This window comes from Centroberyx affinis, unplaced genomic scaffold (genome assembly GCF_046629955.1).
Source record: "Centroberyx affinis isolate AG114_WGS23_722 - 3 ecotype Tasmania unplaced genomic scaffold, CSIRO-AGI_Caff_v1 ptg002726l_1, whole genome shotgun sequence".
NCBI classification, from domain to species: Eukaryota; Metazoa; Chordata; class Actinopteri; order Beryciformes; family Berycidae; genus Centroberyx; species Centroberyx affinis.
In genome coordinates, this window is record NW_027280894.1 from 274,083 (window position 1) to 292,177 (window position 18,095).

Sequence of the window (18,095 nt, forward strand, 5' to 3'; positions counted from 1 at the left end):
TAATATCACAGAAGTTCAAAGTACAGTACTTTAAATAGTAGAGTGCAAAGTGCTTCAGAGCTGTCATTGGAAACAGAGATTATAATAAACGTCTCACAGGTACTTTTAAGGTGCAGGCTCTGCTCTGGAATAAAGATTAAAGGGGAAACAAATCAATAAAATAAACCATAAACTATCAGCCAAATGGCTCTTTCATAATACAGGGATAAGCAATTATGTTTGCGTCAGAAAGGACATCGCTATTTCTAAAGCCCAATGTTGTAAAAGTGCTGTTCATGAGTGTTTTTACTGTTCAAGGTTACAAGAGAATTGCCTGTGGACTCTTTACAGCTCTTACAGTACACAAGTCTCATCCCTCAACCTTTTGCTAACAGTGTGCTACACCATTTTGTAAGTTGCAAAATAAATGAAGAGAAAATTGCCCAGCTTTTGTCCAAGACACATACTGCAGCCTCCACCTAAGAGGAAAGCAGACTCAAGCTCCGTAAAGCAATCATTTGTCCTGTTCACTTTTTTTTGCACCCAGGTCGTTACTGATTTCGATTTTACTCTCCCCACACTTTCCCAATATCCCTCTTTCCCTCCCTCCTTCCCCCCCCCCCCCCCCCCCCTCCCTCCCCTCCCCAATGCAACCATCCATAACCCTTTGCCATCTCCTCCCTCTTTAGCATCCCCTCCACGCCATCCCTCATCCTCTGGCCACCCGCTCCATCTTCCTCCTCTCTCGCTGCTCTCCTCCTCCCACCTCATCCCTCCGCCTGCCTGCGCAGTCAGACCAGAGGTTGTTTGTCTCCGCAGGTGGAGGGCAAGGACTCCACGCTGGCTTTGTAGATGGGCTTCTTCTGGGACCGATCGTCACTGGAGAGAGGGAGAGAAAGACAGAGAAGCATGATTATCAGTATATCGACTTCCCAGTAGGCACCAGAAAAGTATATGTGAGGAAATTATAGACTAGAACCAAGCCATCGACTCAAAGCTGCCCGTTGACATGAAAGTCTCTTCTTCTCTGTTTGTCCCTCTGTCTCGCTATGTACACACGCATAAAACACGGAGCAGCGCGAATGCACAGATGTTTAGAAACATTTCCAAAGATTTAATTGGTTCTGCTACACCACCACAAACACGCTGAAATCATGTATGAAGCAGACTCCAAAGGAAATGCTGGCATTTGAAAACGACTGTTTCTCTGCCCATATGGAAAAGAGGTTAATGAGCAAAGCCGCGTGGGGTCACGGTGCACATTAACATGCTGTCGGCATGCGGATTTAATGGAAATTTCACTAATGTTATTATCATTGCTGTAGCCTCTTTTAGACTTTCAGAGTCACAGCATTAAACCTGGTGCTATTAGCCCAGGCTTTTCCCACAGCCAGAGAGCGTGTGGAAGCACATGGGAGCGGAGGGTTCATGAAGGAGATCAAGGATGGGGTGAAGTCGGTCAGACCCGCCGAGACGGACTGTAATGTTCAATGTGGATTATGCCTTTGAAAACGCATAATAGCAAACAGGAGATGGTCTGCACACACACACAAGGGTCCTCTGTAAACATGTTTAAGTATACGGTACACAACACACACATATGCACATAACAGAATGCACAGACGGATGAGTAAATGCCGACACACACACACACACCAAGGGGCACACAAGCACTGGTAAACACAGACAGGCAAACACACACACACACACACACAAACACTGTAAAAAGAATGGCCTTGGTTCTATCACGTGCGTCAGAGTGAAATATTGCAGCAATAGCCATATAATATATAGAGAAACTGCAGAAGGAGAGACTGGGGCTGAGTTAGGGAAAACGGGAAGGTGAGAGTGGATAAAGCACTATAAAAATAATCAAATGAACACACACACACACACACTCACACACACACACATACGCATATTATCCAGCATATTATCCAGAAGATGTTGAACATACACTACCAGTCAAAAGTTTGGACACACTCATTACTTTTTTTTTTTTTTACATTTTTCACATTTTAGAATAAGAGCAAAGACATCAAAACTATGAAATAACACAAATGGAATTATGCAGTGACCAAAAAAGTGTTAAACAAATCAAAACTATGTTATATTTTAGATTCTTTAAAGCAGCCGCCCTTTGTCTTGATGGAAAGACTTTGGAAAGAAATTCATACACAGGCATCGACTTCACTATTTATATCTGTCTAAAAAACAGGTGTGTCCAAACTTTTGACTGGTACTGTAATGTGAGAAGGAGATCACACGTAAGGAGCAAACCAAACGCTTATGAAAGAGGAACACAAACACACAAGCAGTTCCGCCTTACATGGGTCCCTTGCTGGTCTTGGCCTGCTTGGCCTTGCGGCACAGGAAGACGCCCATGGAGAGGATGAGCACCAGGAGAGCCACGACCGCCGCTGAGGTCATCAACATGAGACGCCCGTTGCTAGACTCGTACCATGGGGCATCCTCTGTGGGACGGATCAGTCAGACATGAAGGGAAACGCACACATCACATAGAATCGGAAATAAGCAAAATTATGACATCCCCTTCCGCCCTCCAGGCAAAATTTCTAAAGGCAACATGCTGTTTGGTTGTGGAAGAAAAGAGTGTCTGTCTTTAGTTCAGGGAGTTACACTGTCATACACAGAGCTGATCTCCAAACAGTCCACCTTTTACAAATAAAGAAAAACTGGCAGATGTTCCTCTTCATATCCATTCATTTTTCAAACTATATAATAGTGGACCCCTAGAGTCAGAAACTTACTTTGCATGTAAATCAATTCAATTCAAACTTTATTTCAGACTCACAAAGGGTCCATAGCATAGGTAAAGCCAATGTAGACAATGAGTTAAGATTATGAGGTTTTCTTGTGCCGATAGCAACAAACGCTTGCTTTGTCTGTCCACAAACCTGACCCAGTTCCTTGGGTGTTGCCGGACGTCTAGGAAGTTGGAGTTGTAGCAACAAGGTTGGTTACTGAGGGTTTGTACTGCTGTTGTGGTGCAACTTCTGAGCAACACTAGAGACCTGCAATATTTGCTCACCATATCTTCAAGGGTGAATAAATATTATTTCCCGTATCTAGAAGTTATTACCTTTTTAATTAGTACATGTGCTTCCAAGCAGATAGTAGAGGCACTGCGGAGCTCAGTGACCAATGAGTCAATTGCGGCGCTAATAAGATAACTTTACCATAAATAACATGAATCAATCATGATTGGCTTAATTGCATTTTTAGAGGATGTATAATTTCAACGATTGCAATCATAAGCTTATGAATCATACTGGGTGAGAGGACGGTGTTTAAAAACTGCTGTGCATTAACACAGAGCAGTCATCTCACAGGTCACTGATAAAGATGATGAAGACAGATGAAGTGCCGTAAATTGGATTAGCTATAATGTTGTAATGAAATTAGTTCTCCACTTAAATACAATCTTGACTTTTCCTGAGACATAAGAATGTTTTCTCACTCATATAGATTGACACAAGACATTCTCTCACTCCATACACTAACGTCTAAATATAGGGGGCGTTTGTCCATACTGCCTTATACAAAGACAGCACGTAGTCAATGTATCAGAAGTGAAACAGGAAAACTAATTTCTTTCTGCCATTTCAGTTTGACATTAAAGATTTGGGGTTTAGGGATAAGATGTAATCATTCTGTAGATGTGATAGTAATCATTCTTGTTTGACAAAACTGTTACTGCAGTTTCTCTATGTACAGCCCCATAGACATTCCTCTAAATAATGGATGTCTGTAGACTTTCACTATATTATGTATATATTATAAATGAAAGCCAGGAGACAAACATTTTTCTAAATAATGGGTGTCTGTAGACTTCCATTATCATGTACTATATTATGTATGCATTATGATGTTAGATTACTCCTTACTGCCACTTAATCTAAATAAACCATATTATGTCCGATGTGTGTAACATGTACAAGATTATGTAATCAAATGTGCATTTGTTTACTATCCTTGATTGCCCTTAGCCAGATCTCTGTTACTGTATGAAAGTGATTTGACTCTTAATGAGACCATACTGTAAAGGACTGTAAAGGAAAAATCTGATATTTCTCTCATGTTGTGGATATGCTCACCAGACTACAAACTAGTTAAACTCCAAGCTCAGCAACCCACGAAATCTGCTGTAAATTTCACATCCTTATGGCTCATCCCTATTCGATTCTTACTTCCCTAGAACTGCAATTCTCGACTGTGCGATGTGGAGTGAACTTGGGTTTGCCTTGACATTTCTCTCAAAAGAAAAGAAAATCAATGGGCAGGAAAAAATCAGCTTCTTTTATATCTAATGAAATAATCCTCTGATCATGACGTCTTCAAAGCCAATGCAATTCTGTCTTTGACCATTAGTCATTTGAAATGTGTTATCTCCTCCAGTATGATCTTATGAGTTTTCACTTGACATTTCAGAGGTAATTTTACTTGGGACTTCTTTGTCACCTTGATATTTTTCATGTGTGGGTTTTGGGTTTTCTTTGTCGCAGTGGCACAGTATTTATTTTTTCCTATACTCTCTTTTATCATTTGTATATGCAGTTACATTAAATCTCAACCCTAAACTAGAAATTGGTGTGCCTTGAAAATTTGTGGCATTAAAAGCTCATTCATGCTTCACACAGAAGCAAATGAGACGGAGTGCACCAGGTCAAGATGATGGAATTGCAGCCAAAACAACAAAGTGTGTTGGGTGCATTTGGGAGTCACATATAAGGAATAGAATAGAATTAGAAATTTGAAAAGACACAAACGGCACTGCAGTTACGTAAATGTGCTTTGTTCAGGATTGGCTGGATGAAGAGGGACTGGAACCACTGGCTGATTACGATGTTCTGTTTTTTCTGGGCGGGGGATGTGGAGAGCTGACGTGTGTGTGTGTGTGTGTGTGTGTGTGTGTGTGTGTGTGTGTGTGTGTGTGTGTGTGTCCCTACCACGCAGCACGGTGATGCTGATGGTGCGTCTCTTGCTGAGCGAGGACACGTTGGGGTGCTGGGCCACGCAAGTGTACTGTCCTCCATCCAGCGCGCTCACCTTCTTCAACTTCAGCTTAGAGGAAGGCAGGATCCAGTCTCCACCCTGTGGGAGAGAGAGAGAGAGAGAGAGACAGAGAGAGATGGGGGTAAGAGAGAGAGTAGGAGAGTGAAAAAGAAAGGGGGCAGAAAGTAGAGTAATTCTTTTATTGGCTGGGTTGTTTGTGGCCCTAAGAGAATCAACAAACTCCTACAAATAGAAATTGTGCTTAGCTGAAAGCACAGGAGATGGAGGATAGAGAAAATAGGGTGTAGAAAGAGACAGAGTGACACAGAGAGAGAGAGAGAGAGAGAGAGAGAGACAGTCAGTTAGACATGAAGAGAGATTGAGAGAAAGAGGAGAGAATGAAAGGGGTCAGAAAGTAGGAGATTTCTTTTATTGGCTGAGATGTTTGTGGCCCTAAGAGAGAGATAGAGGAAAGAGGCAGAAACACAGAGCGAGAGAAAGCAAAACAGAAAGAGACAGGGAGAAGGAAAGAGAGACGGGCAACGGCAGAGGGACAGAGAGAGAAAGGGAAATATCTGCTGGTGTCTGGTCCTCGGAGAGTGGTCTCTAAAGTCCCAAATGAAGTGTATTTACCTGAGCAGTAATCCCATTGAATGAACACACATCAACACAAGTCAATAACCCAGATAACGCCATCATCCGCAAAGAATGGTGCGGCAACAACACACTGTTAACACAACACATAATGAGATGGCGAGGGAGCAGGATGAATTGTTGACACAAAAATAGCAGCACTATTATGAGATAGAGCCCAACATGGGAGGAAACAAATAATAGGCCAAACACAAGCATTGGAAAACAAACGAACGTGGAGGAGGGGGTAAAAAAAAAAAAAGACATTACACCATGCAAATGATTTGGCTCCTGGGAGCTGCGGCTCCTGCCAAGAAAGTCCATTTCAATTTGAATGGATCTGAATTAAGAGGATTTCCCATAAAGGCCAGGTTTGGCCAAAGCAGCATTTTGTATGCAAATCCACTGGCTCCAAAAGCAGCGGCCCGTTCCTGCCTCTGTCCTGCTGTCATTACTGAGGGCCAATGTGCCCGTGGCAGCTGTCTGTCAAAATGGGCCCATTTTCTACCCCTTTACCATCCCTGACATATGCACAGAGGGCTTATACACAGAGATGCACACACACATAGGTATATGCATACATGCAAAAAAGTCCTCATGCTTGTGAAGACTTTGCTTCATCAAAGAGACAGTGCTGCATATTGAAAAAGTAATGATGAAAAAAACATGTCATCTGACAATGTACGATTGTATGAAGGACAAACTGTATTAGCAGTGTAAATTGTCCACTGAATTGGATTTGGACTTGTAAGCCCGCTTAAAACCGGATTAGCAGTGACCCTTTAACAAGCATATTAACCCAAAGCCGACTTATCAAGGTGAATAACAAAAGGGGAAAGTTGTCAATTATGTCTCCCTTCTCCCAAGATACCTTTGTTGTTGCATAACTTCACTACACCTGTTGGCTGGTGGTGGTGATTGTGTTGGTGGTGGTGATGAAGATGATGATGATGAGGATGGTGATGCTCTGAAGGTGCAATACCGCTCTCCCGCCACAAGGGTACAGTGTATCTCACCACTCAACTTGTTCTACATGCTTGTTACGACTTTGGCATTTTACATGGAGAGGTCTTAATTTCCCTTGGGTGGGGTTTTTTTAGCTTTGGGAAGAGCTCAGTTGAATAATTCAATGCCGGTTAACCAAACACTAAAAAAATCATTACGAATCTATCCACATAATTGTTTTCAGGTTGACTGGCTCTTGTCTAGACCTCATTACACTATTAATCCTCTGTAAGTGGGCAAGCTGCTATCCCCTGCTAGTGGTGGGCCCAAGCCAACCGTCTACTTGAATACAGAGCACCTCTTCTGTGGAGGGGGTGAAAGAAAGGCGGGTGAGGGAAAACAAGTGGCTTGAGAAAAACAGGGAGAGAGGAAGAGTCAGGGTGAAGGACAGAGGAGGACAGAGAGGCGAGAGAGAGAGAGAACAAAATAAAGAGCCGAGGGAGAGAGAGAGTGGGGGGGAAGGAACTGGAGAAATAAAAAGATGAGAGCTTCGGAAGAGGAGGGGAGGGAGAGAATGAGAGATTCCAAAAGCATAATGAGGACACCGCCACTATGCAGATTCCAGAGGCTTTCTCACCTCTTTCTGCCAGAAGTACTCTGGCTTCTCTGAGGAGCTGGCGGAGCACTCCACCACCACCTCCTCCCCCAGTTGCACCCTGAGGTCCTGCGTGGAGCCCAGGTAGCGGCTGAAGCTGAGGCCCGCCCTGTACACCGTCAGCTCGCCCATGTCTAAACGCCAGGGGGTCACAGGAGACAGGAAACACGATCAGGCATTAATGAAACAAGGGACTTAATGTACGCGCGCAGCTACCCCTTCTTCATGAAGTTGGGACGTGAGTGCACATATGTTTGCAGCGACAGCAGCTGGTAAACACTCAGACCTTTGAGTGTATAGGCTCAAGTATGAATGCCTCCCAGCGGTACAAACTCTACCAAGCAATCAATAATAATGATAATAGGCTTCATCTTATCGAAGTCTTTAGCGAGGCAGTGTTGTGAATAATGGCTCATTTTCTCTTCCATCTCAATAGATGGCCCACGTCCATCCGGCTCATGGCCTCTCTCTCTCTCTCTCTCTGACTCTCTCCCTTTGTCCATTCTAATCATTGGCTCTTATTGATTCCCCCCATGAGGCTGAGGAGCCTATCAAACAGCATTACGGTCGATTTGATGGCCGCTGAGAAGATAGGGGACAGGGATAATCTGACTAGCTACGCCATGGACGCCATTTCATGCGAATGTGTTTCCTACACCGGTGGTTTCAAACTCAAGCCCTGCAAGGGGTGCGTGTGTACGTTTTTGTTCAGTCCTAGTGCAAAAATAATCTGAAATGACTGTATTCAACCTATCATAGAGAACATTGTGTTTGCACCAAATCTGTACTTTTTTCAGTTGTCTTGTTGTGTACCTTGTGCAGTTGCATTGTATTGTTATCTCCTCTGTTATTATCTATTAATGTGTTTTTCTATCCCTCGCTGTGAAGAAAGCTGTGTCCACAATGTCTAAGAGATTGGCTTTCCCTCCTGCTGGTTGGAAATGTGGAGAAAATTGCAACGGGGAAGATTTCAGAATCTGTCTGTTCTGTCTACTCACCTAGATTGTTTTCCCTATGTACCTTCAGGTGGTTTTATGCTTCCTTCTTAGTTTGAAAGGGCATGTCAGCATGCATAGGCATGCAGCCAACTTCCTTATCAGAAAGGGAAATTCAGAAACTGTGTACCCTGTTTGCATGTTACATATTCATCTAGTTTATTGTCAGATCTGGCAGAAACCTCACATCTCCCAAAAAGCTTCTAGGTACGAGGATTCTGCAGGACGCAGACAATATGCAAAATCTAACTTTCTCTATATTTAACGAAGAGAAAGGCATCGTCACTGAGTCATTGTTCCACAGATGCCTCCTACACAGTCTGCCCCTATCTTCCCCTGCACTCACAATGCACTTTGAAGGTCAACTGCTGGGAGGAGTTGTCTAGCGCAGTGGCGTTGTCGGCGTCTGACACACAGCGGTAGGGCCCCTCCGAGTAGCTGGTGGCGTGGGGGATGGACAGGACGACACGGCGCTCCTCCCGCTCCACGCTGATGTCGTTGTAGAAACAGCGGCTTCGGAAGTAGCCCATTTCTGGCTGCATGCGGTACCAGCCTTGGTACTGGTGGAGGGAGAGAGGGACGAGCAGACAGTGAACAACATAGAGAGAGAGAGAGAGAGAGAGTAAAGACAGAAAGAAAAACACAAGAGAAAAGATAAAGAAAAAGAAAAGAGAGAGAGGGAGAGAGGGAGAGAAAGGAGAGTCATTTATTTAATCTGCAAATAGAAGAAGCCTATGATATGCATGCAGGCACACAACCATAACAGATGATTACTTTCCAGAGATGGCCTCGTCGGCACGCTACTTTGGACTTCATAAATGTCATTAACTCGATAAGCAAAGCATTGTGTGGCTTGACCAAACACACTAGTGCAAACTGCAGTCTCATTTCTATGTGCTTACACAGGGTTAGAGACTAACAAATTATTATGTAATGTAATTACAAAAAAAGGTAGTTGCTGTAAAAAAAAAAAAAAAGAAAAAAACTGTAATCAGATGCTTGATTGCTTGAACCACAGATGCTTGATTGTTCCAGTACCTGTTGGATAACCCAGAAACATGTTTGAAGGAGCGAATGGCATAAAGATTGTGAGATTATAGAAAAAAATTGATTTTACACATCTTGAATTAATGGTTGATAATTGTGTACAATGATTATAACAACTTTGAATTTCTAGCCTGTAAATTGTGGTAAATTGTTTGTTTTGCTGCATGTTTTGTGGGTTTTGGAGGCAAAAATCAGGAGGCGGTCATCCGAATGTAACCAAGGAATCATATTACATTACTGAACTGCAGCATTCCAGTGGATTGCATTACTTGCATTACAGGTTTTGTAACCATCCCCACCATGGTGGGCTACTGTGCAGTGTTAGAAACATGCAGCACTGAGATGACCCTTCCAGTTTTCCCACAACACACACTTTCTTCGCTACAGGTGTACACACATTGCATTAAAATCTCAGTGCAGATAAAAATATGCATCTAGATTGTGCAAAGTTATTAAAAATGACAGCAGTGGTTAATTCACTTGTTCATTAACAGTCTGTCCAGCCATTGCAACAATAACAGAAAAAGTTCTGCATTTGTTTTAGACTATTGTTTGCACCATTTGTTTGAACTATGCTATTTGTGGTGCTGAAATTTCAGTGTTGTGTGGAGGGGGAAATGGGGAGAGAAGGATCCTGCATCAAGACACACACACACACACACACACACACACACACACGTTCCCCACCCCTGGCCATTTGTTTCCCACACTCACTTTAGAGAAGCGCTCAAAGTGGACCAGGCTGGTGTTGAGCTCAGGATCTGAGACCAGACACTCCAAGGTGACCAGGTCTCCCTGCAAAACAGGCTCGCTTGGCCCCTTGAGGAGCAGGGAGGCTGGTGGACAGAGATGGAGAGAGAGGGGGCAAGCATCAGGTTATTGATCACAACATGAATAGGCGGGGGCTCAAGAGTAAAGAGTTGTTGACTCGCACTGGGGGATCTAGCTGCTGTGCTGAGCCACACTTTCAAAACAACCTCTCCCTTTTCCTGCCCTTTGTCTCTGCCTCCAGCTGGACATTTGCCCAAGCTCCCAAAGTCAAACAGTAAAACAAGACCGCATGACCAACAACAGGTTCCTCCACTTCACTGATGCTGCTGATAACAGGAGGCCCTCTGTTGGTCACTGCAGACGAACATACTGTACCAACACACACACAGTGCGCACTTTGTTTTTCACTTCTCTATGTGCAGCTGATGATTTGTTCTTCTCTTCAGTCTCTTGTAAATTCCCCCAACATTTCCTCTTTCAATTTCAGAGTAACTAACAGGGAAATAAGGGGATTCCCAACATGGTGACAAAAGGAAATGAAACGTTTTCGTGCAAGAGGACAAAAACAGACAGAAGACAGACAGAAGACAGACACAGACACACACACACACACACACACATACACACACAGAGACACAGAGAGAGAGAGAGAGAGAGAGAGAGAGAGAGAGAGAGAGAGAGAGAGAGAGAGAAAGACAGACAGACAGACAGACAGACAGGCAAGCAGACAGACACTCATTCGTGCAAAAGCCAGGACCAGGGTTTGCTGTGCATAGTTGTAAAAGAGATCAGACATGAAGATTAAACCAAAATCTTATTAATACTTGAGGGCTTTGCTTTGCGGAGAATGACGATGTAGGCTATGAAGAAAAATCATATTTACCATAACTGCCATGAATCAGGGCGATCACAGTTATCGCTAGGAGTTCTTTCATGACTGTGAATATCCAGGAGCAGAGATGATGTGTGTGGTCCTTAAACTGCAAAACCAATCTGAATTGAAAGTTTGCTCACTATTTATCTATAACAGGTGGAGGTGTGGCTTTCACTTCTTTGTTTCAAGGATGTGGGCTCGAGCTAATGTGATTTTTTTGTCTACTGCACTGAGAAAATCCATCCAAATAATATTCATTTTAGCCTATGATACATTTCTCATTAAGCCTTATTATATCGCTGAAGTCTTCTGAATTTATTTTTTGTCGATGGGCATGTTCGCCTGCAATATTGTTTATGTGAACAGCAAATTAAGGAAGTGCCGCGCTTCTCCAATAACCAAATTAATTCCCAGTGCGTCATTTGTCTCTGCGCATCTGACTGAACATGTTGTTGATGTCAGTGACCTGACAAGACAACAAAACAAAAACCAGTCCAGCGGGATCTGAAAACACATGACATGTTGCATCTGGGTATTGCAATTTCACGGCGTGAAATGTAATGCCGAACACGACGCTTTGCGCAAACATTTTACGCTGCATTTGACTTGAGCATCATAGAAAACAGATTCACCAGAACTTAACGGCCTGTTAAAATGAAAAGAGGCAGAATCGAAAGAAAGGTTATTGTTTCAGTCTCTCATAGACTCCCTCTCAGACATCTTTCCCTGTAACCTGACTAGGCTACTTAACGAGTAATCAAAAGTGCCTAGGTCTGTGTTTTAGCCAGTCTCCAGTTTCTACAGTGTCATCTCTTCTGAGTGACATACAATAATAAGAAGAATTTCCTTATCATTTTCGACCACACTGGATTGTTCCCTGAGTTTTAGTGCGTAGAATATATTGTGTAAGTCACCATTACAGGTAGCCTACTTCCCTAAAGAAAAACCACTAAAGTAGTCTATTCCTAAAATATAGTTACTTATAGTGTGGTGTTCAGTAGTGAATTTATAGTGACTTTATCGTCCTACCTGGCATTTTATTAATTGTGGCATTCCTATAATATTCCAATGTGTATTTATAGTTTTGAAGTGATATTTGTATAGTATCCTTCTAAAGTTTATTATAGGATTACTACAGCTCTTTTTGTAATGGATGTGTAAGGTAATTTTGTGGGTCTAATGAGCTGTTTTAATTGTCAGGCACTTGACGCAGGTGGGACGTTTTCCCAATCTCGCGTTACAGATATTTGACTCTATTAATATTATGACATATGACTAATGAGTATATCATTAAAGGAATAGTTCACCCAAAAATGAAAATTCTGTCATCATCTACTCAGCCTCATACCAAATGAAACACAGGTGAAATTTGTTAGTTCATATAACACACAGGGAGGCTGCCAGCACAACTCGGTAGCAGCCTTCTCCAAAACAACTGAAGTCAATGGGGACCAGTTCTTTAGAGTTCCAAAACAAAAACAGCCAAACAATCACACTGTGAATAGAAAGACCTATACACCGTGATTTGTTGCAAATCAATCATCTGTAGTGAAGATTTGCACTAAATTATGGTGTAAATATACTGTAGGTCTTTTTTGGAACTCTGAAGAACTGGTCCCCACTGACTTCAGTTGTTTTGGAGAAGGCTGCTATGGAGTTGTGCTGGCAACCTCCCTGTGTGTTATATGGACAAACTTCACCTGTGTTTCTACTGGCATGAGGGTGAGTAGATGATGACAGAATTTTCATTTTTGGGTGAACTATTCCTTTAAAATAAATTCAGTGCAGTAGTGAATTTATAGTGAGTTTATCGTACTACCTGACATTTTATCTCCTGTGGCATTCCTATAATATTCCAATCTGTATTTATAGTTTATGTGGTATTTGTATTGTATCTTCTAAAATGTATTATATGATTACTATAGCTCTTTTCGTAGTAGGGCAATTTTGTATTTGTTTTTTGTTGGTTCAATTATCAGGCACTTGACGCAGGTGGGATGTGTTACAGATATTTTTCTCCAGACAAGACTTCTTGTTGGACTTCAGTGCACTCTCTCACTGCAATTCAAATTCAGATTTATGGACAGCTCCGGTTCTCTCTAGGGATCCATGAATGTGTTGAGTCTAGTTGTAGTTCTGCAGTAGATCCAGTGGGCGGCAGAGCAGAGGCAACATGTTTTCACAGGAAACAGAAATCGGCAGAGCGGAAGTAGTGGAAAACAATCTGTCTTTTCTTTTCGTGCTGTGCAAAAGCGTTTTGAGGGAGTTTGTCCGGATCAAACTCGCATGTTGTCATCGCCGCGACGCCGAAACATGGATAGATAGTGTTTGTTTCATCGGGTAAGTTGGCGAATTAACACGTAGATTGGGGAAGTAGCGTGCAACAAGCTGCACCGCTAATTTAGCAGCTAATGCTAACGTAGCCTAACCAGCTAACGTTAACGCTCGATACCTGCTATTGTTTTTAGCACATAACATTAGCGGCGGTAGCTTTCTTATTTTTACGGAGTTGTTGAAGTTTCACGGTAATTAGCTAGTTACTCGACTGACGTTCATTTTTGTGCATGTGATCTTACGTTGCGAGCTCAGTTAATACTTTGAGTAATGGTACACGGTTCAGTTGAGAGTCTTCAGTGTGTTTTTTTTTTTTTTTCGGCTAGCCAAGTTAACGCTTACCGTTAAGTCGTCTTAGCTCCGCGAGTCTGTGTGTCTTAAACACATGTAGCTATTAAGCAGATTAACCCCCACTGTTGCTTCAACTTTCCTGTATATTTTCTCAGATTTACGGACCTGGCCCCTGTAAAGAGAGATTCAGTCACCTGATTGCCCAGCTTGGACTGTCACTCAGGGATTTGACACCTACACCGACCACAGACACAAGGGTTTGGCCTCCTGTGAACCTCCAGACCCCCCACCTGCTCTACCTGTGGCCACCAGGATGGCTAACAGCACCGCAGCCCCAGGGAAGGCTCTCGGGACCCCTGGCCCTGCTGGCAGGAGTAGCCCAGAGGGATCTCAGGTCAGTCCACTTTACACCTATCATTACTGTTGGCTGTAAGTCATCTGTAAGAACAACAAATGCTCTTGATTAGTGCCTCTGTAACAGAACTGCACAAAGTAGAGTCCACTCTCCTGGTGAAATTTGCCCCCCAAATTTCACCAGTCTTGTTTTAGCTTTTCAAAGAATCCCAGCAAATGAGTAGATGTTGTATTTTGGCCTTTATTGTACAACTTCATCATATTTGAGGAGTAAGTTGTTAAGATGTCTCTGCACTAATGTCACCATGGCAAGGCTGGCTTTTTTTTACCAAGTGTATAAAAAAGTACCATGATGACACAAGACCTGGGGAGCTTATCCCTTGATGTGATGTGTGTGATCTTTTAAGAAAATATCAGTGAATGTCTCACAGCCCTCAAGCCAATTTATGTTCTGGTCCTTGGCCCTCAATGTCAAAGATTTCAGGCACTGTGCTCCGTATTGCTTGAAGGGGTTCTGTGTACAAGAGAAATGGGTACATCCTGACACAATTAGTTGATTACATAAGGACTGACATGGCTAAAAAAAATCAAAATGCCTGAAGCGAGTTGTTGCATTTTGGACCATCATGGAGCTTTTGATAGAGTTCTGTAGTGAGCACACACTATGTTTTCTGTCCACTCCTGCACCATATGCAAAGTCTGAGTGATTGCATACATCTGTTTTCCTCCCAGGTGCTCAGTAAGAAGAAACTGCAGGACCTGGTGAGAGAGATCGACCCAAATGAGCAGCTGGATGAGGATGTGGAGGAGGTGTGTCCATGGTTTTAATGTTGTCACACTATGTGCTATGAATTTAAAATGTACAGAGAAAAACATGAGCAGGTTTGGAATTTAGGCTGTGAAATTAACACCAGCCGCATCTGGCGAAATCTTAAATTGTTGCCGGAAAGCTTTTCTCACCTTCTAGCCACTTTTGCAGTAAACAAACCATCATTTGGAAGTCTAATTCTGTTTAAAAACCTAGCTGAATGGTAAAATGGTGTAAATAGCTACTGATTTGAGGGATTTTACAGCCATTTGGCATGCTGACTAAAAAGTTAGTTTGCTGTACTGAACATGAACTATTAATTGATGGGTTTCTGCCTGCCTCTGCCTTCTCAGATGCTGCTACAAATCGCAGATGACTTTATAGAGAGTGTAGTGACGGCTGCGTGTCAACTGGCACGCCATCGCAAGTCCAACACTTTGGAGGTGAAGGATGTCCAATTACATCTTGGTGAGTTGCTGGCAGGCTTTCTGCTGAGTTGTAAAAATGCTTAAGCAGCACATAATATTGCCACAGGGTGGGTTTATGAGGGTCTCGTAGGATCATTCAAACACCTTCACAAGCAAACAGTAAGGCTGTCAGAAACCACTGATTAGCCTTTAGATTACAAGATACATTGTGTGAACTCATTTTAAAGACTTTGAAATATTTTGCATGGTGTTATTGGGCTTTACATTCTCCTCATGGTCAGAAAATGCACTGGAGCCACATAATAGTTTAAATTTTAAAAGGCAGGGGAAACCTGGGTTTCAGGATAATATTTTCAACCAAAAAAAACTGGCAACTGCATTGTAATCTCTGCTGCATTGCTATCTTCAGTTGGAAGCACTCACAATACATTGCAGTGCATGAATAGTCACGGCTCCTACAGTTTTGGAATTTGAAAATGTTGTTTTTCAGGCCTGAAAACGTCTTCACAAATGTCCAAAAACTTTCAGAGCAGTAAGGAGTGTCACGCTTTACTGCTGCTAGACTGAGTTACCTATAAAAGGAATGATAGCCCAGATAACAGTTTTACTTGTTGTATAAAGAAATTGAGCTGTATGTCTTGGAGTTGGCAAAATGTGTCTGAGTCCTGAGTTGTTCATGGGGGTGTGTCCCACTGAGACTGTTTTGCTTTTCTCAGAGCGCCAGTGGAACATGTGGATTCCTGGTTATGGTTCAGATGAGATCCGGCCGTTTAAGAAGGCTTGCACCACAGAGGCTCACAAACAGGTCAGTAATAGATGCCTTGTTTTTTCTCTTAGCTTTCGCTTTCTCTTGGACATGTCATGATATTTTTCCAGTTAATGTTTTAATGTACACACACTAGAAAATGTGTAACAACTGCTCTCCAAGAATCGTGTAGGTGTCAATATTTTTGGTTCTTTTTGACCAGGCTTTAAGTGTGTATTGCAATGAGCACATGTAGTCGGCCTAACAGTTTGCATTTGTTCTCATTTCAGAGAATGGCACTGATCCGCAAGACAACCAAAAAGTAGCAAGACTGTACATTAATATGTTGTACCCGCCCTTTGTGTTTTTTCTCTTTTTCAACTGAGATTTTTTGGGAGTTGTATTGCTGAAGATGAAGGAGATGGTTGGGATGGGAGCATAAAATAGGGGGGGGGTGGTCGGGGTATATTTTTGACAGTGGATAGTGTTGCTCTTTCACATGATGTCCCTCTGGTTTTGTGGTGTTTTGCCAGCACAGTCACACAATAATCTAACTCTTGGCCCATTTTATTGCCATTCAACTTAGACTGGCAAAGAACTATTAATTACGTTTGTTCAGTAAACATTTACAGGGGTAAGTTTTTTGGATTGTGACCACTGTTGTATCCACTATGCCTTTTGATATTCTAGAGTATACGGATGCCAATGTTATTGAATGTTCTGTCCCCTTAAAAAATCTCATCATTTTTGGAATTATCTTGCCAATAATAGAAAATCTGATATATATGTGTAACCTAAGTGTAAGAAAGGTTGTGACTATTCTGTTGAATCTATCACTCAAGTAATTGGATGCTGTGGATTATAATTGTTTGTTTTGTAAAGGGGTTATACTACCAAATTCTGACTTTGTAAATGATGGCCACATTACACTTACGTTTTTTGCTTTTTTTTTTGTTAGGCATGTACTTGCTGTTGTGTATTAAGTGTTTCTGAATGTAGTAGGTTTTATCACATAAACAGACTTGTTTTCCAACCAGCCTCATAAATGCACACATTTGCTTTTATTTGTATCCATGGGTCTTGTTTGGGGAACCGATTGCAAATAATAATGGAGAAGAAATGGACTCCTGATGTTGACTTTTCATAAGATGTCACAGATAAAAAAATAAAATAAAAAAAAAGATAAATGACTGATATTATTCAACAAGAATAGGAGTCTGGCTTGTATTGCCAGACTGAAGTGAGCTAGGGTTGGGCATGGGTCTCTTGATATACATGGTAAAAAGGGGCATATTTGACTTTGTAGGGCAGCGTTTTAGTTTAACCTGTCTTTTTATTCCATAAATAAAAACAAGATTCATACATCACTGTGAATTTAAGTGTTTTTCTCTGCACTGGCAAGTGTTTTCTATACATTTATCACTGAAACACCCAGTAGTTATATCATTTATGCTTGCCATACTAATGCATCTGTGTTTTGAAAGGTCGAGTGGAGGCAAAATATTAAAAAGCATGGGAGCGAATTAGTCAACATTTGTATTTGTGGAGAACCAACTACACAGAATCTCAGTATCTCAGTGGAGTGGCTACCGGTCAGTGAATCTTAAATATTGCAGTTGCAGAATAACTATTCTGTGCATTTCTATTGTAGAAACACAGGAGATTATTCATCGACTAGAAGAAAAATAATTGCCATAAAAGCCTTCCAACATTCCAAAACAACAATATCCAAAGATACACAAGAGAGCTTTCAGTTAATCAATTACTTAAATTTCAGCAACGCCAGCAAACAATCACCCACTTAACTGGATGCTGTGAAATTTTTGGTAATGCTAAAATGCTTTTTTCCAGACAATGACACAGACTACGGTTCTTGAGTCTGGCCCAACTTTTCTGCCAGGATATCCAGAAAGCACTACAGTGATGCCTCTGTTTTTACCCAGAAGACCCAATCCCTTATCCTCATCTGCTGCCAATCATCGCCAAAACCAGCAACATGGTCAAGGATCACCTCGTTCATTAGACTGAATGAGGCAGCGGCTCCAGCTACTATCTGATTCAATGAGGCAGCTAGTGAATCTGATTGATTGGGGCTGTGGTCCCAACTGGGGATTGAAGCAAGCTATGACCTCATTAGTCCTTGATTTTCAGGTCGCCTGTGTGCTTAAGGTCTCCTATCAGAGAGCATGAATCCAGCAGCCCCTCCTAACCCTCTACAGT

At 42.2% G+C, this 18,095-nt stretch overlaps 2 protein-coding genes across 2 annotated transcripts; one reads left to right on the plus strand and one right to left on the minus strand.

Moving 5' to 3' along the window:
- Positions 1-623: 623 nt before the first annotated feature.
- On the minus strand, positions 624-11,221 carry LOC139657639 (uncharacterized). Its single transcript, XM_071535540.1, has 7 exons — positions 10,925-11,221; positions 9,985-10,106; positions 8,570-8,783; positions 7,211-7,362; positions 4,950-5,094; positions 2,309-2,453; positions 624-858 (listed from the first exon to the last, which is right to left on the minus strand). Exons 1-7 carry the CDS (start codon positions 10,974-10,976, stop codon positions 771-773), a joined length of 918 nt encoding a protein of 305 aa, XP_071391641.1. The 5' UTR covers positions 10,977-11,221; the 3' UTR covers positions 624-770.
- A 1,889-nt stretch (positions 11,222-13,110) lies between these two features.
- On the plus strand, positions 13,111-17,062 carry taf12 (TAF12 RNA polymerase II, TATA box binding protein (TBP)-associated factor). The gene is made up of 6 exons (XM_071535530.1): positions 13,111-13,255; positions 13,696-13,934; positions 14,627-14,704; positions 15,056-15,170; positions 15,847-15,935; positions 16,166-17,062. The coding sequence occupies exons 2-6, from the start codon at positions 13,854-13,856 to the stop codon at positions 16,199-16,201; spliced, it is 399 nt and encodes a 132-aa protein (XP_071391631.1). The 5' UTR covers positions 13,111-13,255; positions 13,696-13,853; the 3' UTR covers positions 16,202-17,062.
- The last annotated feature ends 1,033 nt before the right edge of the window (positions 17,063-18,095 follow it).

Coding starts and splice junctions, on each gene's coding strand:
- LOC139657639 (XM_071535540.1), bottom strand. CDS start 10,976: ATGAAAGAACTCCTAGCGATAACTGTGATCGCCCTGATTCATGGCAGT. Junction 8,784..9,984: donor ACTTTGAGCGCTTCTCTAAA/GTGAGTGTGGGA, acceptor TCCCTCCACCAG/TACCAAGGCTGGTACCGCAT. Junction 2,454..4,949: donor CAGCATCACCGTGCTGCGTG/GTAGGGACACAC, acceptor TCCGTCCCACAG/AGGATGCCCCATGGTACGAG.
- taf12 (XM_071535530.1), top strand. CDS start 13,854: ATGGCTAACAGCACCGCAGCCCCAGGGAAGGCTCTCGGGACCCCTGGC. Junction 14,705..15,055: donor TGGATGAGGATGTGGAGGAG/GTGTGTCCATGG, acceptor CTGCCTTCTCAG/ATGCTGCTACAAATCGCAGA. Junction 15,171..15,846: donor GGATGTCCAATTACATCTTG/GTGAGTTGCTGG, acceptor TGCTTTTCTCAG/AGCGCCAGTGGAACATGTGG.